The 27953-nt window shown below is 37.5% G+C and overlaps 3 protein-coding genes across 7 annotated transcripts; 2 read left to right on the top strand and 1 right to left on the bottom strand.

The window, feature by feature from the left end:
• Positions 1 to 162: 162 nt before the first annotated feature.
• On the bottom strand, positions 163 to 2075 carry tmem14ca (transmembrane protein 14Ca). 3 transcript variants are annotated; one of them, XM_064331208.1, is made up of 5 exons: positions 1969 to 2075; positions 1158 to 1242; positions 851 to 952; positions 667 to 754; positions 163 to 316 (listed from the first exon to the last, which is right to left on the bottom strand). In XM_064331208.1, the coding sequence occupies exons 2-5, from the start codon at positions 1231 to 1233 to the stop codon at positions 259 to 261; spliced, it is 324 nt and encodes a 107-aa protein (XP_064187278.1). In that variant the 5' UTR covers positions 1234 to 1242; positions 1969 to 2075; the 3' UTR covers positions 163 to 258. The 3 variants fall into 3 exon arrangements, with proteins under 3 accessions (XP_064187278.1, XP_064187275.1, XP_064187276.1); XM_064331205.1 differs by having other exon boundaries at positions 1898 to 2048; XM_064331206.1 differs by lacking the exon at positions 1969 to 2075 and adding an exon at positions 1738 to 1891.
• A 1518-nt stretch (positions 2076 to 3593) lies between these two features.
• On the top strand, positions 3594 to 10430 carry LOC135252746 (tRNA selenocysteine 1-associated protein 1-like). Its single transcript, XM_064331209.1, has 9 exons — positions 3594 to 3825; positions 4226 to 4323; positions 4879 to 4978; positions 5443 to 5495; positions 6024 to 6155; positions 6770 to 6889; positions 7322 to 7550; positions 7761 to 7809; positions 8075 to 10430. Exons 1-9 carry the CDS (start codon positions 3790 to 3792, stop codon positions 8215 to 8217), a joined length of 960 nt encoding a protein of 319 aa, XP_064187279.1. The 5' UTR covers positions 3594 to 3789; the 3' UTR covers positions 8218 to 10430.
• Positions 10431 to 14571: 4141 nt separating this feature from the next.
• tfap2a (transcription factor AP-2 alpha) lies at positions 14572 to 27931 on the top strand. Of its 3 annotated transcripts, none has more exons than XM_064331212.1 (7): positions 14572 to 14718; positions 19299 to 19718; positions 20970 to 21021; positions 22671 to 22902; positions 23926 to 24044; positions 25575 to 25716; positions 26530 to 27931. In XM_064331212.1, the coding sequence occupies exons 1-7, from the start codon at positions 14686 to 14688 to the stop codon at positions 26816 to 26818; spliced, it is 1287 nt and encodes a 428-aa protein (XP_064187282.1). In that variant the 5' UTR covers positions 14572 to 14685; the 3' UTR covers positions 26819 to 27931. The 3 variants fall into 3 exon arrangements, with proteins under 3 accessions (XP_064187282.1, XP_064187280.1, XP_064187281.1); XM_064331210.1 differs by lacking the exon at positions 14572 to 14718 and adding an exon at positions 16815 to 16978; XM_064331211.1 differs by lacking the exon at positions 14572 to 14718 and adding an exon at positions 18107 to 18788.
• Positions 27932 to 27953: the final 22 nt, after the last annotated feature.

Raw genomic sequence — 27953 nt, forward strand, 5'->3', positions numbered from 1 at the left:
TACTGTTCAATCAGTCTTTACAAAGAGTGTGAATAATGATCAGAAATCCATGTTGCATTCAAGAGACAATATTAAGCCATTGGATACCAGTTTTTTTCCTCTTAATTTTGAAGCCAATGTTAATTAGATCGAAAAAAAAATCCAGTTTCAGCTCTTAAAAAAGAAATTGGAAAGCTCAGTATATTTATTTTGACTTTATAGTAACAAAAGAAAGTCCATAACACTTTACATTGAGGACAGTATGTCTTTTTATCTTCATTATGATTCCTGGGGACTCTGTAGCATGCCCACACCAATCTTCCCCACCATTAGGATACTGTACATATAGGAAGAAAACATAATATCTTAGGGATCAAGATGCAAATATGAAGAAAATGACATTAGATCAAGTGGAGTAGTGTCAAGACTTAGATAGCTGTAGGGAGCAGTCAAATCGGAATCACGTAACCACAAAACCATTGCAATATTAAGGTTTCATCTACTCTTGAAACAAAGCCATCATGGGTCCACATGTGATTTCCACCAAGATTTGATTACTGTACTATCAATAGTTAAAATATTTTTAAAAAACCTTTCAACCAACCCCACATATATTTCCCCATCTGTGTTATCCTAACAAAAATAAAAATGCATCATCGTGACAGCGCACAGTCATAAGCACATTACCTTGCTGCGGCCATGAGGCCAGCTGGCATCAACTTCCTCGATTTAAAAAATCTCATTCCCATAATACCAGCCAGGGTCCCAGAAGCAGCTGTTCAGCGGAGAAGCACAAGACAAAACAACGACATGAAGCTATTCATTTTCATACCCTTTTATGATATCCTCGATATCTTATGCCAGATATTACCTAGAGAAACCCATATGTCCTTTGGGTCCTGAGAAGTCCGGTAAGCACCTAACCCTGCTACTCCTCCAAATAGAGCACCTGCAGCCAGGGAGGGCACGCTGCCTGAGGAGGGATCAGAACACAATTTTGACTCTTTGCAAAACCACACGTGGGCATGCTTATTATCATTGTGCAAATGTCTTTGCTGTATTATTGTATTGTTTCAGCACTGTATCCAAAGTGCCGGTGCATTAGTGGAATTGTAAACTTTATCTGGCCTGCACAAATTTTGTGATTTGATTTGATCTCCATTTCCTCATTATTGTACCTTTCTTCACATAACCCATTATTCCACCTGATGCAATAAGGGCAGCGTAGCCATATCCAACCCAGTCAACAGACATGTTGTGTACCTGTAAAGAAATATTTGATGAAATAACTGTAGCACTACTGGCTAACAAACGTTTCTACTAAGTTTAAGTACTGTAACCTTTATTCTTTCCGCATTGGTCATGTGCACAAAAGGACGCTCCTGAATGAACCGTAATAACACACAAAAATAAGTGTAGTTAAAGGCTAAATCTAGCAATGCACAGAAATGGCAGAATTCAGGAGTTGAATTCTGCACGTGTCCAAGAATTAAAATTTTAGGGAGACATACACAGCGTCCTACTCGAAATGCCTAATTATAGATAAAAAAAAAAAAAAAACATTTGTTATTCACCGACATGACAAGCAAAAACACAACATCTATCGATAAATAACCACCCATGGCTTTACAGCGTATCGTGCTGTTGACGACAAAAGCAAAACTAAACCACTGCGTCACATATTTAGCGATGTAAAACTTATAAATACATTATTTTATAGGATATAGGGTTGTACTATGGTTAGCTACTTTGGGTTACCTCAGAGGGACGTCCAGTGTCCGACTATGTAATTTATGATATTTCAATGCAGCAAGCCCGATACTGACAAAAAACTGTTAGCTTTACTGCTAAAGGTTAACAAACGTTGCCCACTTCTCGGAACAACAGAAAATGAATACAGATAACGACGATAGCTTACGTTTTCCAATGTGTATTTGCTAGATAAAAAGACAAGGTGCTGCATACATTATGGGAGACAGATAAACTGACCTCTTGCGAGGGAGCTACACTTCTACCTCACCGGATTCATTCAGTAGTGCAACCAATAAAATGGAAGGATCCCGGAAATACTGCAGCTTGAGGAAGTGTTCCCTCACGACCACATTAAGCATGTTGCTTTTATGTATTTATTTATTTATTTTTTATTTATTTATTTATATGAACATAAAGATTATTATTGCATAAATGAACTCAATATAAAATATGACGCTGACAATATTTTAACATAATCAAGTGTATCTAAAGCAAACACACTTTACATTTTACAATTAGGGGAGCCTCCTCTTAATTCTTTTTTTTTTTTAGGTTAATAGATTTTTATTAAATTATTCTTTCAGTTTTCAAACATTAAATGGCTTCTCTTTGGCCTACTTACCTTCATGAATGTAAAAATTACCAAATATAAACAAGTTAATTAACAAATAAAACATAGGCTATTAACATATCACACTCTATTTCCAAAAGTATGTGGACACCCCTTCTAATTAGTGGTTTCAGCTATTTCATTGCTAACAGGTGCATAAAATCAAGCATACAGTCATGCAATTTGCACTGAGCAAACATTGGCAGTAAAATGGTTCATACTGAAGACCTCGTGACTTTCAACGGTGCATTGTTATAAGATGTCACCTTTCCAACAAGTCAGTTTGTCAAATTTATGCCCTGCTAGAGCTTCCCCAGTCAACTGTAAGTGTTAGGAGCAACAACAGCTCAGCAAAGTATCAACTTCAGCACGAGAGCTGTTCGTCAAGAGCTTCGTGAAATGGGTTTCCATGGCCAAGCAGCCATAGGCCTAAGATCAACATGTGCAATACCAAGTGTCTACTGGAGTGGTATAAAGCCCACCGCCATTGGAATTTGGAGCTGTGGCAACACAGTCTCTGGAGTGATGAAAATACGCTTCACTATCTGGCAGTCTGACAGGCTAATCTGGATTTGGTGGAATGCATAGTGCCAACTGTATTGGCCCGAATAGCTAACTGTAAAGTTCGGTGAAGGTCTGATAATGGTCTGAGGCTGTTTTTCATGGTTTGGGGTAGGCAGTTCCAGCAATGGGAAATCGTAATGCTACTGTATACACTAACATTCTAGAGAACTGTGCGCTTCCAACTTTGTGGCAACAGTTTGGGGAAGGCCCTTTCCTGTTTCAGCATGAAAATGCCCCTTTGCACAAGGCAAGATTCATAAAGAAATGGTTTGCTGAGTTTGGTTGGGTAGAACTTGACTGGCCTGAACAGAGCCCTGATCTCTACCCCGTCAAACACCTTTCGGGTGAATTGGAATGCTGATTGGCTATACTACCACATGTGTGTAGACAGAGTTTACTTGTTAAACGAAGTAATATAGCTGCACAGGTTGACTAGTCCCCAACCCTAGGGCTGAAGGCTTGTTACGAACCCATGTTGACCTGATGCTGAACGAACCGTGTGAGAATTTTCCTTTTTCACGGAAAATGTCAGCAGATCTAATTTATTCTATTTTAAAACACATTTATCATTTATAAGTAAACGTGAGTACTTATGATTAGTTGTGACTGAAAACATTATTTATTTATTTTTTAAATTATTTCAACGGCCGTTTTTAAATCAGGCAGTGTTCTGGACAACTACGGAAGTAAGGCCTGTGTGGGTCTTTGCTTCCAAAATAGATACAGTAGTAGCAAAGAATATCTTTGGCAGTAGTTCTGCTTCTGGGCTTTTTGTACCAATAGCTAGTCTGTACCAATAGCTAGTCTAGTGTGATATATATTTTTTGTCTTTAAATTAAGTGGCCATTCTCACCCCCCATATTTTATCCGAAGTCCACAACAAGATGTTCAACAGAAATGCTAGCCTTTGGATGGGCGATGTAAGTTTGCAGGCCGAGTGACTTTAACATTAGCTAGCTGCTGTGGTTCACTGAAATGGCAATGCGGTTGGTTGGCTAACTGACATTATATGTGGTTATTTTGATTAACATTCCTTGTTGTAACTGTTTAGATAACGACTTTTTTAATTAGGTAAACTGTCAATAGTAGTTTGCTATTTACTTAATAGATCGATAGCTGGTTATCCATATTACGTTGCTTACGCTAAACTCGACTTAAAACGTAGCTAACTACGTTATCAAACATTTTGCTATAATTGAAGGGACAGTTTTTGGTCTGCTGACAAACAATGTTAGTTGACAGTTAAATACCATATTTGTGTTTATTAGAGTAGTTAAGTTAGCTGTGCATTTATAAAAATAAACTTTTTTTATTGAACAGCTGGACCCATACATGGATGAGAATTTCATTAAAGAAGCCTTCAATTCCATGGGAGAGACTGCACGCGGCGTTAAAATCATATGTCACAGAGTAACTGGGTAGGTCATTTATAGGTACAGTAGGTGGCTATGTTGTAGCCCCTACGACTCAGACAACGCGCTCAACTTTACGCGTCATTTTCTACATTACAGGCATTTGGCAGACGCTCTAATCCAGAGCGACGTACAACAAAGTGTATAACCATAACCAGTAGCAAGTGTGTCGAAAACCCTAGAGAGAAGTACCGTTCCAAGTGCAGGGAACAACCGCATAGTTTAACTTGGACCCTGTAGGTTAAACTGAACACCAACATGTATGTAAAATATAGTAAATATTATTGTATGTAATTATTAGGTAGTTAAAGCTTTATGGTTACGTAGATCTGTATACACCATGTATTTTAATGTTGAATGTAGTCTTTTCTTCTCTTGAGAATAAACAAATTGTACACGTTATTACTTATAGTTATGCTTTACTTGCTTTCTTTTCAGCATAAACAATTCAACTGGTCACATTGTATATAATTATAAGGGAATACTTATTTGGGTTTAAAAAAAAAAATAAGGTACAGTCTTTCGACCATATGTTGCTCATAATATTTTTCCATCCTCTAGTGGTCCGGCTGGATACTGCTTTGTGGAGCTGGAAGATGAAGCTTGTGTTGATCGCTGCGTTCTACGGCTGAATGGAAAGTTGGTCCCAGGATCAAATCCAGTGAGTCCATAGTGTAACATTTTAAATAAATAATATTTCCCAATTTATCCTGGGATCTGCAGTCTTGTTTAATCAGTCATGTTTTTTGAATGATGTACTTTCGATTGTATGTTCATAAGTGCACTCACTTGATTGCTTATGATTAGAATTTGATTAGTTGCACCGACCTTGTAATGAACAAATAGATGGAAACCAGTTGGTTTCACATAACAGCTGACAGCCACACTACTGAGCTGCATTTTCTCCCTAATGAAGGTGTTTGAGGCTGTTTGTAAAATGACTTTATGGCTGGTGAATAAACTCTGATAGGAAGTTGCTACTGAGTGGAAAGCCTTTACTGAGAGGCAGAGGTATGTAACAGTACAAATGTTTTTACTCTTATTTATTTTTTCATAGTTATATGCACTATTACTGCATGCATGCTGTTGTTACGATTGGGTTTTTTCTGTTCTTGTTCTTTATAGCCCAGAAAATTTAAGTTAAACTACGCCACACATGGGAAGAGGCCAGATGGAGGGTAAGCTATAAATACTACATTGTTCTGTGGTGCCATGCAATAAATACGCAAACTGTATAAGGCTCTGCAGGTGCTCAGTTAGTAAAGGCACTCATCATGAGAGCTTGCTGGGCTCTCTAGCCTAGAAATGCAGTTTTTTGCAGTTTTCACAATTAGACTCTGCCTACCTCCTAATCATTTCCCAGTTAAATTGGCTCAATATATCCCCCCTCCACCTCAGATAATTTGTAGTTTTGTGAGAATTCTGACGCAGAAAGACTGCCATACATCACCCAGATATGTGCTACCCAGAAGTGGTTGAAGTGTAGAGCACTTTACTATAGAGCACTTTGAGACCAATTGTTTGTGAGGGCCAATTGACAGTGTGGTCTTTCAGCAAGACAAAGGTGAAAATTTTACTACAGAACATATGTGAATAATTTGCTAAAATCCCAATGTAATCTGTATGACAATTTTTTCCTGTGGTTTATGGGTCATTTTTAAGTGGATTAAATGCCTTTATAACTTTTACCTTTTTTCACTCCTTAGGCCAGAGTATTCTGTTTTTGTTGGCGACCTCAGTCAAGACGTGGATGACTTTCAACTTTATGACTTTTTTGTGAAGAAATACCCTTCGTGCAAAGGAGGAAAAGTGGTCACAGACCTGTATGGGAACTCTAGGTAAAGGAGTTGTATGGTGCAGTCAACTGTTTCCAGATAACTGGATACCTGATAAATTTTGTGTTTACCTCACCATATAGGTCTGAATTCTGACCAGCCAGTGCGGTATGTGGAGAAAAAAAAACCAGCCAATTAATCTGATTTATTTTATTTAACATGGACGAGTTTTGGTTCAATTTGACACTGTTCAAAAAAGAGAACTGGGTGGTGAAAGACCACGCTGCATATCAAATGTGTGCAACATGGAGCCACCTATGAGAACCGAGTTGTCAGTCCCATGAATATATTGCATAAGATTGCATTACTTTGGTAGCTTAGAAATTCCCCATTTCTTCACAAAATGTTTTATTGTTTTTCTTGCCTTTTGATTGGAAAATGGAGATGTTTGCTTCTGTTCCAATTAAGGTAAATCTGCTAAAACTATTGTTTCCCCCATATAGGATAAGCAAGAGCTACACACAATTGAAGTGATGCTACTTCATATTAAAAGTAACAACATTTTCAGTTCCTCCATAAATATATATTTTCTTTTTTCCAAATATATTAGCTTGCATGTTAACATTGGTGCGATGCTGGAGAAATTGCGTTGACGGCTTTGAGTACTATGTTCACAGAGGCTATGGCTTTGTCAAGTTCGGTGATGAAAAAGAGCAGAAGAAAGCCCTCGAGGAGTGCCAGAACACGAAGGGTCTTGGAGGGAAACCAATCAGAATTAGCATAGCTGTGAACAAAAGGTAAGACTATAAGAATGACAGGTTGGTATTCAGCAGGTTGGTTGTCCATGGTGGACTTGTATTATGCGGACACCTGAGACTATAAAACTTGAGTTGTCTCTTGAGCCAATTCTAAGGAAATATTAAACATTGAATGTCAACTTCATGGTGTGCAACAGTAAGTTAATCTGTGGGGAGTGAAATCGGGCACTTCCAACACCCAAGTTTTCTTACAATGCCTTGTCTCGGTGCTCTTTCAAATGAACTTTGAATTATTTTTTAAAAGATTTTTTCTTCTTTTCAGACCTGAAAAATAAAGTGAAAGTAATTAATTTGCCCATTGATGCATGCAGACATGACTTCTGGTTTTCAGTTGCTTTCAGTTTACTTGTTCACCTGCTACAGATTGTTTTCTTATCTGCTCTTAGGGGTTTGACTTTTCTGTCCTTTCAGCAACAAGACAAATAATTACCACCCAAACCAGAGCTACAACAACTACCAGCAGCAATACTACCAACCTTATCCGCAGAACTACTACCCACAGTGGGGATACGACCCGTACAACAGTTATAACTATGGATACGGTCCCTACGGGAACCCTCCTCCGGGCCCGGGAATAATGTACCCTCCCCCTCCACTGGACATGCCACCTCCTCCCACATTCGCACAGGATTCCTCAGAGGTATGGGTCTATGCCAAGATAAGGTCTTCGTCTTTCTTTAAATGACCACAAAGAAGCTGCTCTGGACCACTTTTAGTTAGCATGTTTTCATTTTTGTGGTTTAGGGATCACAGTGCAACCTTTAGTGGGGTGCCACTGAGTCTGTGGTGTCGTGTTGTGCATTGAGCAGTGTTTGTATATTGACTGTCTTTGTGAATTTGTGTGCCGCAGTTCCAGCAGACGCAAGAATCCACGGAAGATGCTGACGATGAGGTCGAAGGTACTGACCCGTTATCTCAGAAATATTTGATGTGAGGAATAGGCCTTGTCTGCTGTGTAAACCTGCATATTGTCCTAATGCTGTTCTGCATACATTTACCCAAACTGATGCAAATCTCACATTTATAGCATAATCCATCAAAGCAAGCAAGGGTTTTAATTTGTATAAAGCAATTACGGAGGCGAGAATGTCAGCTAGGCTAGTCATCAGAAGATTTTAAGCTCAGGGCTCTTCATCATCGTTCTCCACCGGCGTCTTTTCCCAGAGCCGAGCCCCCAGCTGGATGTGGACACGCTGAACCGGCAGTACATGGAGCGCAGCGAGGAGCTGTACGACTCGCTCATGGACTGTCACTGGCAGCCCTTGGACTGCGTCACGTCCAAGATCCCCGCCCCGTCCGGTCGCTGAGGCCCCTCCGCAGGGGGCTGGACAGTGGTGGCCCTCCCCGCACGCACGGCCTCCCGCTCCCCAGGCCCTGTGTACAGAACATGCCTTTTGTACAGTTCTAGACAGCTTTTGCAGATATATTATTTACTGCAGTTCTTGTCGAAGGGTCTTTTTTTTTTTTTACTGTGAATGGACTCTGTATTTAATTCTGTGTGTTTCTCACTCATGGAAGTGTCAGTTTCTTGCCAGTTGGGTTGTTGAAAGGTTCGTCTTTGGAGAGCAGGTGGGTGATGCTGTATTTATGTTAAGTGGCTCTTGTTTCGCTGCTGGAGGTTTCCGTCCCTGAAATAAGAAGTCTTTTGTAGACTGTTGGATTCAGAAAGTGAAGGCATTTTGGAACCAGCCATGACCATGCCAGTGATGTCCCACTATAAAATGTCTGCCTTTTCTGTTGTGGCATTGCAGCTGTAATAATAATCAGTAACCTCCAGTTAAATTTTAATCTTTGGTTCAGTTAAACAGTCTTGGCTTGTTACATAATCACTTTAATTCAAAATGATTATAAGGTGTCTCATCAAGGAGATACTGACATAGGTTGTGCTGTATGCAGTGCAATATCTCTTGTAAGTGCAGTGTTTAGCAAGGTGTCACAGGTCCCCAGGAATTGAAACAAATGGGCACAATATGAAGCTTGTGAAACTTCAGTGTAAGACAAAGGGTTTGGAATTCCATGATACCAATCTCTTCTCATTGCATTTAATAGTGAAGTTCCTGAATAATTTTTGAACAACACCAATGTTAATGCAGACATTGCACAAAATGTCACTTTTTAATAAAATCAATATGTTGAGTTTTACGATTCATGTTGGGGCAGGGCGGGGTTAAAATGGTAGAAAATTGCTTGTGTGAACTGGTGCTACTGTTTTTTGCTGAATCTATTTTTTGTGATCTAACTTTGCTGTAAATTGTTAAATGCTGTAAGGGTGGTATTATTTAAATATTTGTTTAATGATGTCATTGATCCAAAATAATCACAGCTGTGTCAAGGATAGGGCCAACTGAAAGTCTGTCTTAAAGCTAGAGGTATGTGCTGAGATTATATGGGTATTGAATCTCCTGGGAATAGGGGATTTCTGAACATTTTGGAAACTTGTGTGCCATTACCTTTTTTGTTTTATTAGTATATATTTGAATGCTTTTATTTTTTCAGTCAGGCACTATGGACAGGTTGGCTACATCTCAACAGTCAGGTGTGTGGATTTCCTAAGATTTTGTCTCTTTTTCTGTGCAAAGTTGCAAATCAGGCATGGCAGTATGACCTACTGAAAATATCTAAATGATTTGGAGAAGGCAAAAAATCTATCCTACTTGCAGGTCTAGTGAAAATAGGTCATTTTGTATGTTGTGCAACCCATACCATGACATTTCGTCCAGCGTGCTGCATAGATGTCAAGACTTCTGTCTAGATCTTCCTTGGAACCACCTTGGTTAGAGTTCCTTTCTCTCATGTAGGGCCTGTTGAAATGATCACTTTCATAACTTGCAGTTGCTGCCTTCTAGCACTACAACCTTGTCTCTTCTCAAGCCTCCTGCTGCACAGTCATCCCATTGCAGAACATTTCCCAGGTGATTATTTAATTACCACGTGGTGGTCATGTAATGCTAAAATGTGTGTTCACTTTGAAGAAATGTGTGCCAACACTATCACTTATGGCTCTGCCCAACAGTAGGCTCATGATTCTCCAAATTAAAGGCAGTAGGTAAAATATAGCATACTTGCCAGGGGACAAATGTCCTTATCGCTTTGAGAAATCCACTAGCCAGGTGAATAAAATAGGAAATGGGAAAATGTATTTTTTTAGATGATTTGGGTTGAGTTTTTGGTAGTTTTGGCACTGAATGTTGTTGCAGTGTATTTACAAATGTTACTATTTATGATCCCTCCGAGGGAGATTTTACGTTCATGTATCACGTATCACTACACAGTAAATTCAATGACTGTTTTTCATGCCCTGTGTGACAAGTATAGCCCATGGAGATACTACTATCCCACATTATATACAATAAGATTACAATACAATTATATACCACCATCAAAAGATTTTGGCGATGTTCTAGCTTCTTGGTAATGTTGGTGTATCAAAAATGACTTACGACCGCTTATACTAAAGGATGTGTTGTAGCCTATATATTTGTATTCCATAATCTTAATTTAATAAACATGTTTAAAGTGAGCTGATTTTGTTAATTGTAGTAGGAACCAGAAACCGTCCTTCCTACTTTAAGTCCATATGTAGCCAATGTCTGTCCTAGCCAAGCTCCATGGGTAGGGAGAGGAAGGTAGTTCAATTGGTAACTGCCAAACAAGTTTGATAACTTCTGGTCATGGTCTTCATTTACATTCAGTTAATGAACTGTAGTGTTAGCATGCTACAGTAAACTCACACAATCAACCTCAGTGGGATCAGAGGTGAGGCAGATATGTGAGTTTGAATAAACTAATAATAGTAATAATATAAGGAGCTGGAGGAGGAGGAGAAGACTAAGAAGGTGCTTTAGAATCAAGTTGTATCTGAAATCTGAATTGTTTCCATGAGGCCAGGAAGTGCTGAAGTTATTTGTAAGGAGTGAGTCAGAAAATAATTATATTTATATAATAATTATATACCATGAAAATTTTCCTTTCTTTCCAAAATATTCCACTTTTTTTTTTAAAAAACTTTTTTTTTTTTCCCATTTGGCTTGTCTGCTTTCGTTCTGACTGGATTATTAATATTTATTTGTTTTTATTGTACAGTAGCCTATTGCCTCTTGGCTCCAAAATCATCAGCTGTAATAAAATGTATATCTGGTAGTTATCTGCCATATTTTTCTTATCAGGAGAAATTATGCTTTTTTGGTCCATGGTGCACATCCCAACTTGAACTTTGTTGTCCCAGTACTTTTTGATGGGTCTATATATCTGACATACACATTTAACTGCAATAAAATACCTTCCATTGCATTATATTCATAGTATGTCGTATGTCGGAGTGGAGTACTTCATAATAATAATGAATGATATAGTTTTTAAGAACAACATCTGCCAGGTGCTACCGCAAGATGGGGCTAGAGGATTAGCGATGTTATCTGGTAGACCCCATAATGATAGATGTTTCCCAGGGTATCCAAACTACTTTAATTTCTCTTTACATTTGATGCTGACAATGACTTATAGCCTAATTGAAAATATTGAATTATTCTAGGAGGTATCTGCAGGCTGTAGGTAAAATGGTGAAATACTGCGTTTTGGATCACACGACATTTGTAAAACATTTGTAAAATACATAGAACCTTTGGTCTACCCATAAAGAACGTAGCCGTTTCTTATTTTTGGATTTAAAACTGGGACCAGTAGCCTACTGGACTTGATTACTTCGCATTGACGATCCTTAAACTGTAAACATTCGTAGCTTAAACAGCAATTGCACCAGCAGAAACACTTTACTAACAACAGCTTTGGAAGGAATTAACACTTATTTCAAGTGTTTGCTCATTTATGTTGAGAAATAATTTGTGAGAAATAATTTGCCCGTGAGCATAGTCGAACAAATATTTTTTTCTATCATGACCTCGTGTTTATAATTACATTAATCAGGGTTCAGAATATTGATTCTTTAACATCAATGTTGATCCATTCAATTAAACCAAAACAATGTTTTTTTTCAAAGGATGATGGCGCCAGAGGACCGATTATGCCGCTTGACTGAGGGTAAGTCGCATTTCTTTATCCTCATTTGAAACTTAAAACACGTTTGCATTATTTTTGTCGAATTCCCGGAAACTTAGCGGGCCCAGGCCTATGTGCCCAAATAAACTGTGTAGCCTATACGACCATTTTCCATCGGCGATGTGATATGTAAGATATTACGTTTAAATTCGTAAACAGGCCAAGCGAGAGGTCCTAAATTTGTGAGGGTTTCATACATCTCGTACTATATTCTTTTGGGAAGACTTCGCCTAATTTGCATATGAGCGTCAAAGTCACGCACAGCTCGTAAAGAAACACTTTTAATTTAGCAGCCTTATTAAGAGCGTTCACTTAATCCGCTAAGTGATGCTGCCTCATACCACCTGCATTATAGAAGAAGCTTTAGAAAACCTATTATTTGTGTAACTAACAATTGCACTCACCAGTGCATTTGTATTACTGTAACCTTTTATATGAAGTATAACTTTATCTGAATCATGTTTTATAGTATGTTGTTAAACGTTCTAGATTATACAATTCCTTGAATGATCCGTTATTCCAAAAAGAAGGATGTAATACATCCATGTGCATCTTTGGCGAAGGGTACTAAAAATTCCGTAATGGATACTTGAACAAAGTTACTCATTTAGGAGTAGGGATAGCCTATGTTCAGAAAGATGATGGTGTTGAAACGACACAACAACAACAACACTACTACTACTACTACTACTAATAATAATAATAATAGACGTTTATGCTATAGACTCTAATGCGACTTCGCAACAAGTTGCATTTTTCCTTTCTATTTACCCAATTTTTACTTCGCACTGTCGTTGAACTGAGCGTACATACTTGTACAGAATTGATAACACCTAGCAGCCCATAAATACTCCTCCTTCCCACTGCATGAAGGCTATTTATGTTATATGGTTATTTGGGCATGTATGAATATTTGTATCTTTGCAGTAGCCTACAGTGTGACAGTGGTTAATTTGGTCAATATCTATCCTTAAACAAGCAGGTTATTATTGAAATATGAAGAGACCCTATTCCGTATATGCGAACAGAATTGTATATTTCAACATCTACTTCATTACTGCAGGTAGGGTGGATTAAGTTTTCAGTGTTGCGCATTCCCTCGGTATCCCTGAACGTCATTCCATATATTGTAGCCTAGTCTTAAGCGCACTACGCTGTTAAAGTTTTATGATAAATTGTGTTTATATTAACAATTTTTTGTTTTAAAGAATCTTGCAACCGCAAAAAGGTACGGGGCCGAAATTTTTACCAATACGAGTTAACCAGGGTTCCAAAGGATTACACGTGCGTTGTCTACTTTATAATAAAAACATGCACAAACACTTACAACACCGACAATCAAAGAGTGGTATTGCCTACATCTCACCTTGAGATCACCTGGAATCTGGGACAATACGATTTAATTAGGCTATCTCTTTAATTTACAAAGTTTTGTTTAGCCTATATCAAATGCACAACGTCTTCTCCCAAGAACAAAAAATGTACAGACTTTGTTTACACTCCATAATTGTTTGTATATACTGCTGAACTGTAAAATCAACAAGCTTTCACTCTTAAATACTTGAAAGAAAGTGCGTTTATAACACTGGTAAATTGTGTACATTTAAAGTAATTGCATGAAGTCATTTAAGATGTACGTCGAAGTATGATTCCCCCATTCCACGCTCCATTACTCAATCTAACCATCTCGCGGTATGCGTTAAGATCGGCACGCACATTTTTCACAGCTTTCAAGAAAAGACCTCACGAATATTATTACATATTTCACCGGTCAATATGGCTCAAAATTATTCTCCTGCAGCAAGTTACATTTTCTAAGAATTTACGGACACAAGTGCTTGAAATCACAACAGGTATCTACTTTGTAATTTTAGCTTATGTGGTCATCAAAGTTCATAACTGGTTGACTCTTGCTTATATTAAGATTTGCACCCACTGTTGCATTTGTATATTAAGCAAAAAGCACGCAAAACGTGTTTTCAGTGGCAGCCTTTGAAAGATGGTGGAACAACATTCACATCAACGCGACATCCACGATCTGATAATTAGCTAACATAATTGAAATATAATTTTATATGACATTTCTTGTATCAAAGATGAGGTATTCTAAATAATAATGACTCATAATCAAACATAGATACATGTAAAAGTCCATGTTTGACAAATATGAATTTAAAATTTGATTGACTGTTAAAAACTTGAAATTAAGTTTGTTTGCGGTTAGGGAAAATAAAGGTCACGACCAGTAATTGTCATATGGGCTACTCAATTAAATAGTAAAGGGTGGACAGACCATTAATTATACAACATATATTAGTAGAACACACCCTTGGGACACAATAGGAAACTTTTCCTTTGAAAATGTAAATTTAGACACTCTCTAATAGTTGCTCGCGTATTATATGGCTAAACGCCCGTCAAATGCTGGGAAGTTCGATTATTCTAACGTGATCAGACGCAACTGTTAATTAAAAGGATTAAAAATGTGACGAGCGACTGAAAACTCCAGGCAAATTTTCTGAAGAGCTTTTTCAAAATACTAGCTGACTGGGGTTACACACCCGTGGCGTATTGCGCATGCGCCACCAGGTGGCACGCTGTTTTTTATGTCCAGGTGAGATGATCCTGTTCAGGTAAACGCTGAAATTGGCTTACAGATCAGAGGCTCAATGAGATAACACGGTTCCTGTTCCGCCATATAAAGAAAGAAGACAAAAAGAATGTCAATAATGGGGAAAATGGGGGATTGGCAGGTACGTACGGTTTAATTTAAGACAAGGGTATAATTATACATATATGTAATAAGTGTTGAGCATATCCACGGTCAACAAGGCTCATATTAAAAGCAGGTCTCGTCAGTTTTTTTCGCGAAAGGTAATAAGCACCCTCCAGTAATTTAAGTAATCGTGGGTTAGCGCAACAGTTAAATTAATTACTTAAGCCGGGGATGACCGCATCTGGTACACATTCAAATAGGCTTTAATCTTTCAATTTCTGGGGATAATTGCAAATTGTGGGTAAACCTACTCGTAGGATGATGTTTGAAGTCATAACGAGATTTTGGGAGTCAGTATGTGGAAGGTTAAAACAATTCTATAAATTATCGTCGTCCGCTTCTTTCTGTCTAGGCTACACTTGTGATGCGTTTTGCAGAATGGGCCTGCTAGCAGCGCTCTCTTTCCATTACATTACATTACATTTATTTAGCAGACGCTTTCCAAAGCGACGTACAAAACTGCATATCATGGTCACTGAACAACTACAAAACACAGGTTCAGAAAGCTGTTCATATGTAGTATAATTTTTGTATTTATACAATATTTTAACGATAAGACTTGAGTCACTTTTTCCACAAATATACAATTATCACAGTTTGAGTGCTCTAAATACTTTTGGCCGCTCTCAGGTTCGTACAACTTTGTTCACAGGAGTTTCAGAATTGACTTAAAAACGTTTTACTATTCATTTCTCCAGTCAAAGCGAAAATGTTTATGTGATGTAATTTTAGATGGTCTTCCATTTGTCCTTTCAGTTTTTTAAGCCCAATTTTTGCATGTTTAAAAGTTTTGACAGAACTGAGCCACACTGTGTGTAGCCTACGCATTCAATTATATTTTAAATTCGTAAACGAGTTTTTGCATCCGCCATTTAACATGAAGAGAAACCATTTTTATGAATGGTTTTCTTTACAAGGGCGCAGTCAAACAAAATATAGGCCAGTACTAATATGTTACCATGACCTTAAAATCCAAGTGAAACTTTTATTTGAAACATCCCATCATAAGTGGGGTTCCACAGTTTAGCTTTCTGTTATGGATTACCACACAGCCCCACACGCTCACAGCCTTTTACCACGAAGATACATAAATGAGGCCCCGTTTTTGTGTCTTCTCATTAATGACAACGAGTTGTGAAGTTGCTCCACCAAAAATGGTAATGGAAATTAAAAGAGGCCAACGCCTAGAACTTTGCAACCTGATTCATGACCAGCAACCCAGGGTGCTCGCTGTGGAAGACTACAAACTGAACTCAGCTATTGCAGCTTCTCATTCAAATTAAACAGCCCATGTTGTTGTGTTAATTATTTAAATTTTTAGAATGTGGTCTTACTTGCTGTCAATAGACCCATATATTCACTAAAGAATTATCCTTTTTGCATGACATTGGTTGGGCTGTTTCTGAACCCTGAGACCGCAATAGGACTAAAATAACAGTTTACGATTGTCGGAGAGGCAACAAGGTGCAAGGGAACAGAGGAACATTTCTGCATACTGTGGCACGCTCTGCAGTGCAGATTATTAAATCATTTTCGCCAAAGAAAACTGCAGCTCTTTAAATGTTAAGGCGTTCATTATAATATTTACAAGTTGTGCAACAATTACACGAAAGATATTTTATTTCTGGAAAAAAGTTATTAAAATGAAAGATTTTCCTAATAAAAATGTTTACTTTTTTAAGGAAATCAGGGCAAAATTAAATACATTCACAAGCATGTACGTACACGCGCACTCTTGTTCATTAACGGAACCTAGACCTGATGCATATCGTGAAACGTCAAAACTGACCACAGTACTGCGATTTTGTTGTATGTTATGTACATTTAAGCAAGCATCAACCACATTTGTACAACAATGAAATAAAAGTAACCTATGACCTGCTCCTCAGTAAGATACATTCCTATTTATTGATGGCAAAATAAGTAAATGCGCGTAAGGGAGGACATGCGCTAAGTCTCGAACGAATTTTACCTGTGTCCATTGGTGTTGGGTCGATGGGAATCAAGCTGCTGTTGATATGCTAATGAGGGAATCAGCATGTTATTACAGTACTGAGCAGGAGCTTTTACTTCCACCATTAGAGGGAGATCTCAGAGCGCAGACAGCAGTTCCAACAAAAATAGTTTCAGCTGTACCCGAATTCTCTGTAAAACAGGAAAGGCACACTCAGTAGGTACTGCAACCCATGAAAATGCTCTGGAAATTAACCGACAATATTAAATATGAAGACTGCGAGGTAAGAGGCTGTTCTTTATTTTCAACTTCAATTTTTTAGTACAAAATGTCAAACTATATTATTTATTTTATTACTAATTTCGTACTCGCTTTGACATGTGACAAAAATAAGTCAAATTACAGAACAGTTGTGTTGAAAGCATAAATAAATACTCAAAGTAACAAACTTCCAATCTGTTTCTGTTAAAGTGCGTACAATTGTGTTTACCTAATAACAATAACAATCATAATCATGATCATCAACATCAAAAATGACAATCGGAATAACTTTTATCTATATAAGAGGATCCAGGGTTTCAGAGGAAAAATTGAAAATGTAGGCTGAAAAAGAGAACCAGATTCTTAAAAATATTGTGATTGTTATTATTATACTTTGCCTTCGGAGCAGTGTCTCGTTTCTGTGTCAAAAATATAATTCAATAATAATCAATATTCTGCCATTCAAATATTGGTGTCATGGCACGTTTTGTGCGTATACCATTCGTAGTGTTTATATCACCCTTCATTCCGCATATTTATAAAGTGTAATATTTGGGTGTTGTTTCTGAGTTGTACAGCCAGTTGAACTGGTTTGCTTCCCGTGGCTGAGGAATGGGAAAGTCAAGAGAAAGAAAGAAAATGTTGTGCTGCTTTCTCCGTTTTTGATTCTGTATTTTTTTTTTTAGTTTTGCTTCTTTTTTTTTTTTATCTCAGACCTTCATGGACGTGTATCAAAATGAGTACCACTAGTCACTTGTTTCTTTCTTTGGACCGAAAAGTCTTTCTCACAACACTATATATTTTTAATCCGCCTAAAATGATCGCGTGTAAATAGGATAAGGGGATAGTGGATAAGCGTGTATGCATATCGAGGGTTGATACGATTGCGAAAATATGAGTATCTCTCTCCACGTAAGAAAATTAGTTAAGTTTACGTGATTTGAAGACTGGTTGCCTTGTATCAATCCGTTGGAGAGATTCACAGGGCCATGAAGCACCTAACGTCGGAACTTACGCAGAAAAACAAAGGGACTGAGCGCACAGACAGCTGCTCTCAAAACAGTAAAATTGTGCCAGTCGAGGTGCCCTCAGCATTTGCTGGATTTTCACAGGAATCAGAGGTGCTCATTGTTTCCTTCCTAGGTTCTTCCTCTCTCTGTTTCCCCCCGTCATTCTGTCTTTCTTTCACTTTTGCTTGCCCTCGAACCTTTTAAAATGTTCCCCCTTCTCTCTGATTCGTCAGACGCAAGAGAATGTCCCTCTTTTTGTCTCCCTCTCTCTCTCACTCTACCTCACTCCCTCTCTTTCTCTCGCCGTCTCTGATTAGATACACTGATTCTTCATTCAATGGACGTCATTTAGTACAGACTCTGCCTTGAGTTGCTTCCTCGCTTCACGCTCGATTTCCGACCATTCTTCCCTTATTAAGTATTCGTGTAATATTAATAGTCATGAATATCTGCTATTAGGAGTCCAGGGGAAGAAGCAGATCTCTGCTAATATGAGCTCGAGCGAGGCAACAGCTCAGTGACAGAACGAGAAGACAGAAGAAGGATATAAGAAACTTTAACAATAATCTGCAAGACAAAATACTGCGTTTTAAAATCAAATGAAGGGCAGCAGGAATTTAACCAAATTCTGATGGATTATCGTGCTTCAGCGGTGCATATTTGAACATTGGCGTGTGATCTTACCGTAGTGTTGTGCTGGGTTTATTTGATTTGTTCTTATTTATTTTCGTTGCTCGATCAACGTTTCTTTTTTCTCAAATTCTTGCATCTTGTATGATTCGAACGGCTTCGCAGATGTTAGTGCACAGTTTTTCCGCGATGGTGAGTTATAGGGTTCGACTGTTTTAAACATTTTAAATAAAATGGTAGTTGTTAGAATTTTTGCAATTAATATGGCCATGTTGATTATTATTTTTATTATGATTGTTATTATTAATAATAATTGCCAGTAATATTTTTGTAGCATGCAGTGTAGTTTTCAAAACAATATTTATCTAATTTCTCATAAAAATAACACCTTTCCATTGTGCTGATCCATCAGTTTTTCATCGACATTTTTTTATAGTTGGTTACTATTTAGCTTTATTGCTGTCACTATCATATGTGAATAATTCGAGATATTTAGTTTTCAGTTCTGTCGGTCGTATTGCTAATTTATATTGAACAATGACAAACTGGTGAATATGCGTACCTAAGCCTTACGGTATTGTGCTTTCCACGAGCGTGTTTTGACTGGCTCGATGAGTAACCATGAAAAAAAATTGGACCAAGTTATTAAATAACGTACGATATAGGTGAAAAATGTATTTTAAATATTACGTTTTCTTGCAGGATCGCCACGACGGCACCAGCAATGGGACAGCCAGGTTACCTCAGCTGGGGAGCGTGGGTCAGTCTCCTTACACCAGCGCCCCTCCGCTCTCCCACACTCCAAACTCCGACTTCCAGCCTCCTTACTTTCCTCCACCTTACCAGCCCATTTACCCCCAGTCTCAGGACCCTTATTCGCACGTCAACGACCCCTATTCCCTCAACCCTCTTCATGCCCAGCCGCAGCCGCAGCACCCGGGTTGGCCGGGACAAAGGCAAAGTCAGGAAAGCAGTTTGCTGCATCAGCATCGCGGGCTGCCCCATCAGCTGTGTAGGGAGTACCGGAGAGAAGTCCTTCTCCCGTCGGGCCACGGGATTGATCCGGGACTCACAGATTCTATCCCTATCCATGGAATACCTCATTCTCTAGAAGATGTTCAGGTAACTCAACAGTTATGTCTTTTACACAGATTCTTCTTCCTCTTATAATAATAATAATAATAATAATAAAATTATAATTAAAAATAATAATAATAATAATAATAATAACAATAATAATAGTAGTAGTAGTAGTAGTTGTTGTTGTGACTCATAATTTCGATCAAAACAGGTCCATGAATTGTATAGCGCACTTTAATTCCTGGGCAAAATTATCAGTTTATATCATAAGGTCAATTTTAAGCTGGCATATAATTGTTTCCAATTTGTATTTCATAAAATGTGTCTGTTTAAGTCATGCGTCCTACACAGGCCTATCTACATAGGCTTCCAATAATAGGCTACAAATTACACACAATAATCAAATGGGACATATTTGTTATTTAATAATAGCGAGATCTGAGGGTGTTTTTCGCATAGCATTTTTCTATTTTAAAATAAAACAATGAACCGCATGCACTATATATATATATATATATAGTTGTAAGTTAGTGTTGGCAAGTAAGTACGAATGACAAAAAAATAACTGTTTCGTTAAGGAACCGACCGTTCGTGTTGCATGGGCTACAAAGTGTAAAAAGAAAACAAAATGGACTCCTGAATTAAGCCTGCATTGGCATCAACATGCGAAGTTAAATGGGTATTGTTTTAAACGATTTTCCCCCTAATTTTTTTATTGCTTGTGTCCTTCCCATTCGTTCTTATTTTAATTGTTCTCACTGAAGAAAGCGTGAGGTGAACTCAGATGTGAGCGGGGCGCAGTCAACAGTAATGAAGCAAAGATTGCCCAGCACGCTCGAAATCACTGAACGCAGACACAATGGGCGTAAGAATTCACATCAGTGTTGGGATTTCATTCACCTATCACTGTTCATAAAAAGTAAAGGCAATCCACTTTCCAAAGAGTGAGCTTATTTGAATAACAGTTGAAAATATTGACTTGGAATTTTGTACATTTGTATGTACGTACTGCCAAATATTTTATTGAAAAAACATGGCTTCGTTCGTGCAACAGTGTCGGTACCCAAACTTCAGCAGATTTGTGTAAGGACACATTTATAACTGCGCATTTATGACACGACGGCGCTATTTGAGAGTAAAAAGCATAGTAAAAGAAACACTTTAACTGGCTAGTCAATTAATTTATTTTGCTTGGCAAAAATCAAGGTCGTTCAAATGACTGTTCCTATGAACACTACGCTGTTTTGCACGAGTGGACTTTGCAGTAATTTTTATTTTATTTTAATTTTGCAGCATGTTGAGGATCAAGGCATTCACATCCCAGATCAGACTGTAATTAAGAAAGGTAAGCAATTTCCTTCCAAATACCATGCGTGTTTTTACAAGTTTCAAACTCCAATGCGAAATAGGCTACTCTGCTGCACTCCAGCGCATATTTTCTAAAAACACAGAATGCAGCAGTTTAAACGAATTACAATTAATATTTAAGTCTGACGCAATATAATGTATCAATTTCAGGGCTGTAGGCTACCAGATATCTGCATGCATTTGCTAGATTTGTCATGCTAAGAGGCACTGAGATAATACAGTGGCAGCACAGAACTTTTTAAAACTTGATTTTTTTGTGAAACTCGCTAAGATTATTGTCGTTACCCGATTGACATCATTTTAAAAATCATAAACAATGAAGAAATAGTTATTTCTTTGATTATGGATACCGTTGAACAGAATGACCACATAACGCACGTAATTGTAAATGTGTTTTTGAGTAATATCATTTATTATTTAGCTCAGCTTGAATGTTTGTGGTTAGGTTTATTTTGCGTCGTTCGCAATCTGGCGCTTGAGGTGAAATTTGACATACAAAGGATACATTTTAAGATATGGTCTTTCCACATCAACATGATAATTGGCCCTTATATTAGTAATCTCAAGAGTTCGTTTAACTCCTATTGTCTCTATTAGCCTCCCCTGAGCTATTAATGTCACAAGTGATCTGTCCAAAAGTGGTAGTCCCTTTGTGTCCAGTTGCGCACAGCAACCCCAACACAGTGAGAGAACATGCTAAACAGTTATGTTTTGGTTTAAGTTTTTTTTTTTTTTTTTCTTTCGTACGACGTTGCTTTTGTATGTTGAAATGTTACAATGAAGTGTTAAAGTGCACGTGCTATAAATGAATAACAATTATTTCCAACGTAAACCGAGACCACGCAGAGACATAGGCCCCTCCTCATTTTCACTCAATGAACATGTTCTTATTCTCTATTATAAACCTATGAGCATATAATTGCTTTGTATAGTAGAGTATGTGTGGCGGCTTCCAATGGCCAATTTGTGATCCCGTGACAGAAAGGCACTGTAGAGCTGTGCCCAGTGTGTGTCCATTTTACAATAAATTCTACTTTGGTACACTCTGTGTGGGGATTAGTCCATTATCTATTCACAATCTATGTAATGGTTATCATATTAGTTTAGTTTGCGTTTAATTTTTATCAGTCGCCATGGACACCATATGAAAGTCCTTAGATTTATGTTGGATTTAGAAGATCAAACATGCTTTTTTAAAATCCGGAGCTGTCACCCAAAACATTATGGTGTAAATGTATTGTAGGCTACCTATATTTCGTACCGGAAGCAATAATATTCTTATAGCTACTGTCCTCTACTGTGAAATTGTTTGAAGAACTAGATCTGCATTTTCAACTTATGTATAATTTGTGTAACAGCATGTGGAAATTGACACAGTGGGTTATGTTCATTCTGCCACGATTAAGAACTATTTAAACATTATTATTATTATTAGGCCTATTATTATTGATGTTAATAATCTTTATCATTTCTCTTTCCTTTGACTCGTAAAGTTTTCTATTTTAAATTGGAATTAAGAATGGTGTCAGCTCAAGACCTAGTCTCTGCATAGCAGCGCCTTTTAAATATTGGCTTTGCTTTTGAATGAAGGCCTCAGTTATTTATTTTTTATTATTTTATTTTTAGGTCCTGTATCTTTATCCAAGAACAACAGCAACGCCATCTCGGCAATCCCTATCAACAAGGATGGTCTTTTCGGCGGCGTGGTAAACCCCAACGAAGTATTCTGTTCTGTTCCGGGTCGCCTGTCTCTTCTCAGCTCAACATCAAAGTACAAGGTCACGGTGGCGGAAGTGCAGAGACGCCTCTCACCGCCTGAGTGCCTCAATGCATCTCTGCTGGGCGGGGTGTTGAGGAGGTGAGCTGGATGTTATTTACATTTTTTATTAGATAATTTATTTATGGAATTTTAAACGAAAACGTTCGTTTTAACCGCTAATGCTGTAGTGGAATCAACATAATTTATGGCGTTTGACACAGTTTTTCGTAACCGATTCCAGACAACCTTGCTTCGGACAAGATCTTTGTGACGTTAACATTATTTGTCTAATTATGATTCAGAGTGTTGAGAAATTATGTTTTTGCATTTATTAACAAGATTAACAAAGGCAAGCAACCGATGTCTTGTGCAATAATGCATGTTGCTGCACAATCTGAATAATGGTTTGAGGTTCTGATCGGTGGCCAAATCCAGACCAGATATAGGCTAGTGTGTTGCGTGTTTACTTCCCATGGGCTTTAACCACCTGTGAGAGATAAAATGAAAAGATGAGTTTAAACATAAATATTGCTCACCATTAGGAATCGGTTCTTATCTTTTTCACTGAAGCCATTTTGACTGCACTCATTGCTGAAGGGTGCAGTAATCTGGGATTCGAACCCTCGGGTTCCCCAATGGCGAAGTTTGGTTTACAATGCTGCTTCACCAAGTGCTGTCCAACAGCAGCTGCTAAATTCCACCCGTATTTGGATTTACCACGTGTTGTATGGGGTTATTGTCATTCAAATACTGCATTTATGTAAATGAGTTTTTATTAGATAGGAAGGATGATGTCAAGACTAGCTAAGTAATGGGTAACATGTATGTATGTATATATATATATATATATATATATATATATATATATATATATATATATATATATATATATATATATTCTTGTGCTATCTCAATATGAATGTAGTCATTTGTCTATGCATTTCTGCTGGCTTTATGTTTTGGCACATTGGAATCGTATTTTACAAAGTAGTATGCTCTGCGTTAAATGCATTGCTTTGTCATCTTTAACTGTTTGTTCTAACGACTAATGAAAACAAGCAAGTCTACGATTAAAATTTCCCCGTGTATTTATTGTTCTTTTGGCCTTACTTTGCATCACAGAGCCAAATCTAAGAATGGAGGAAGGTCCTTAAGAGAAAAATTGGATAAAATCGGATTAAATCTACCAGCGGGTAGACGCAAGGCCGCAAACGTCACATTACTGACGTCACTAGTAGAGGGTAAGTAACATTGTAAATAATATTACTTCCAAATCCTGTGATTTGAGTTGTTTTAAGCAGTTACATGGGGCCATTTGGAATTAGCATATGCACTCATCCGCGTAATTTGGATTGAGTTTGCCTTGCAAGCACTAATGCATGAAGGATGTATGCCTTATAGTTGAACGAGGGATGATAAGAATTCCGAATAGCTTTGGAATATACGTTTATTTATCTGTAAGCGTTTTCCACAGACCTGAAACGAGGCTTGTATATTTTGTGAAGATACGAAACAGTCATTGAGCTTTGCACCTCTCGTTTTACGCCACATGAATTAGGTTTGTTATTTGGTTTTGATGGTGGTTTGTGATTTCAGTGGTGACATAGGTAAAGCAGCAAAACAATTGCTTAATTTCCGAGGCCTGTTGTTGATCAGGATCATAAACATTGCGTCATTATTATTATTCTTATTATTATTTGTTGTTGTTGTTGTTCTTCTTCTTTTTTGTTATCAAGTTATTATTATTAATTATTGACTATCTGGACTGTAGATATACGTTTTCCAGTGAATGATAAAACATCGCAGTGTTACATTAATGTGTTGTATTAAATAAACGAATGAATCCGTGGCACAAGTCTAAGATGCCTTTGCTATTGAATAAATCCATTTTGCTTGCAAATTGAACATTGCTATTCCGTGCGGTGGCATTTGGTGTGCTGTGGGTTTTAAAGGTGAAAGCCTGGGATGGTTCATTGGTTCCTGTTAATCATTACCGCCAGAGACTGAATGCAATATTCATTGTGCTTCATAGAAATTTGGTACTATATGTTAATTAGGCTCAAGAAAAATACGATTCGTTTGTGATAAACGGGAGGGGGTTGGGGGTATGAGAGCAGTCAGTTATTTAGTGAAGGGACACTGCGTTTCTGGAGTGCTGTTATTGTTTACGATCCGCTCCATTTTATGGAAACGAGTTTACTGGACTTGAGCTTTGATGCCCTAATTGGCGCATGCGTTCTTCCGGGGTTGAAGCTTATGGCAGGAAGCCCTGCAGTAAAACCCAACTGTTTCAGGAAATTAAAACCAAAGGCTTGAAAAAAAAAAAATCAACAAAAAAGCCAGACCTCAATGGAATGACCCTAAAATTCTCATGGTTAAAGTATGTAAGGGTGAGCTTTATGTGGTAATTTCCAATCGCTATGGTATAGAATCCTTAGGACTTTTGTTAATTTCCCTATATTGATAATCAATATTATAAAATGGTGTTTTACAAGAAGCCCATCTTAATGGTATACAGTTATTGGATCCCTTATATTTTCATATAATAAAATGATGCATCAGTTTTATTTTCAGCATTTCATTTTTAATTATGTAGCGAAAAATATATGAATTATACTGCAAAATTGATAAATTCAAGCGCGGGACTTTTCTTAGGCCGAGTACGTTAATTAGATGGATAATGTGTTAAGTGGAAGTGTTAATTGGTCTATATTTGATGTCAGTAATTTAGAGCGATACATTACATGCTCAACCCCTTTTTTTCTTCTTAGGCGAAGCAGTACATCTTGCCAGAGATTTTGGTTATGTATGCGAGACAGAGTTCCCAGCCAAGGCAGTAGCTGAATATGTAAACCGTCAGCATTCCGACCCAAACGAACAAGTCCAAAGAAAAAACATGTTATTGGCAACGAAGTAAGTGCTATTCTTGCATTCAGAAATGTACATACAAAAGTTAATGCAAAAAGAAATGAATTTTGGAAATAAAAGCAATGGATTTGGTTTGCCCAAAATTAATGATCATGATTAATTTTTGCAAGACTTCTATTTTATTTCTAATAGTGTAAAGAATCGTCTGACAAATACCGTATTTATTTACTTAGGCGGTGGTTAATACTGCATGACGGCTTTATTTACTAGCCTTTGTCTGCAATTATTTTTCTTCTGTGAAATAATGTGTCCTTTACTCCATGATTGTGACACTTGTATTAAAAAGTGACATAAGTTGCATTAAACAAGAGTCACCAATTAAAATACTTTTTCGGCCAACTTTCTTCACATTTTATCTGCAATGAATGCTATTGGAATTATGTCAGACACTGGAGGCCTGCATGTAAATGAAAAATAACGACGACAGTTGTTCCTCCTGCAACGTTTTAAATATTAAAATATCCTCGTATCTGTTGATGTATGCCAAATTATGCACGGGTTGTGACATTCATACATATAAAAAGTGATCTCCAGTCAAGTTATTTGCTTAGGTTCTTATATTATCCCATCATTCTCCTGTCAGCTGTTTTAAGCAGTGTGAAGTCCCATTGAGGAAACTTCATATTAGCGAACATTTTGCATTAAAAATGGGGACATAAACTGACTCATTATCTTTTAAACATGCTTAATATTTGACATCCCTAATATTTCCCGAACCGACAAAAACCCGGACTTACCATGTATATGTAATTAATGACATAACATCGACACCTCACAAATGTGTTATCTTTCTTTTAGACAAATCTGCAAAGAATTCACAGACCTGCTTTCCCAGGACCGTTCACCCTTGGGGAATTCGCGACCACAACCTATTCTTGAGCCAGGGATTCAAAGTTGTTTGACCCACTTCAGTCTTATTTCTCATGGATTCGGGACCCCTGCCATGTGCGCCGCTCTCACCGCGTTACAGAACTATCTGACTGAGGCAATTAAAGCCATGGACAAAATGTACCTCAACAATAACCCCAACAGCCACTCAGACAACGGCACTAAAGGCGGAGAAAAAGACGAGAAGCACAGAAAGTGATTCCACCGTTAATCAATATAAATATTATAAATAACTATAAATACTATTGATCAAAAATACACTTCCTGATCTTGCGGTTTTACACGCTCTGTTTTTACCACAACTCGACTTCACGGGATGCACAGGAAGCGACGGCCCTCCAAGAATTAAAGAATAAAATGAAAAGAGAACTGGACCCGTTTCGGAGAGGGGAGTTTGACACGTTAAGGACTATTTATGTGCCCCTTCTTTTATGAGCTACAACGGACTGAATCTCAGCAACCATGATACATCTCAATTTAAGATTGTAGCCACGCGAAAAAGAAGCGAAAAGAGGATGACTTTTTATCAGTATTGTGAATAATAAACTTGAAAAAAATCCACAGTCCATGTCATGACTTCAGTTTTAGGCTCACCCCAAGCGACCAACTTGAACTTTGAATTTCAACACGATTCACGGTTATATAAGGGAATCTGTGTTTATGTATGTATATATTTATTTATGTGTAATTTAATGGGAATTGTAAATATGGTGTGTCTGTTGAGATCTTTTTTATTTATCTGGTGCCTCCTGTTTTAGTGGGTTTCAATATTCGGTTAGTTCTTCATGTGGTTATATGGTTCTTTAGAAAACAGATTTTTGGGGTGTTATTTTTTTTTCTCGGGGATATTTCCATTCAGCCCTCTTGTAGCATGTTGAGGCGACATTGAAGCAAGTGAACAAATTTGATAGAAATAAACTTCCATTTTCTCTACAGAACATTCTTATTACAGTCAGTTATTGAGAAGAGTGAAAGGATACCTTGATGAGAAATGGAACTGTTTTGTGTTTTATTTTATTTTTTAATACAAGCCTATATGTGTTGTGCCAATCAGAATACGTTTCACCTCTTGTTCTTCCCCCGAAGCACCATAAGAGCAATAAATTGATATTGTCTTTTGAAAATATTTTTTTTTTCTTGTTTAAAGAATTTCAAAACATTTGGGACCACCTAATAGCTTGTATGTCCAATGTCCAAATTGGAGGCGGTTTTAGCTGTATTGTATAGACCTGTGCTGGCAATAGTTCCCATGCCTGTCAATGTATTATAGTCCTTTGTTGCCCAGAAAAAAATAAATATTTGATACGCTTCATGTCGATTTCTTATTTATATGT

The sequence above is a fragment of the Anguilla rostrata genome, chromosome 4, assembly GCF_018555375.3.
Source record: "Anguilla rostrata isolate EN2019 chromosome 4, ASM1855537v3, whole genome shotgun sequence".
Classification (NCBI taxonomy): Eukaryota; Metazoa; Chordata; class Actinopteri; order Anguilliformes; family Anguillidae; genus Anguilla; species Anguilla rostrata.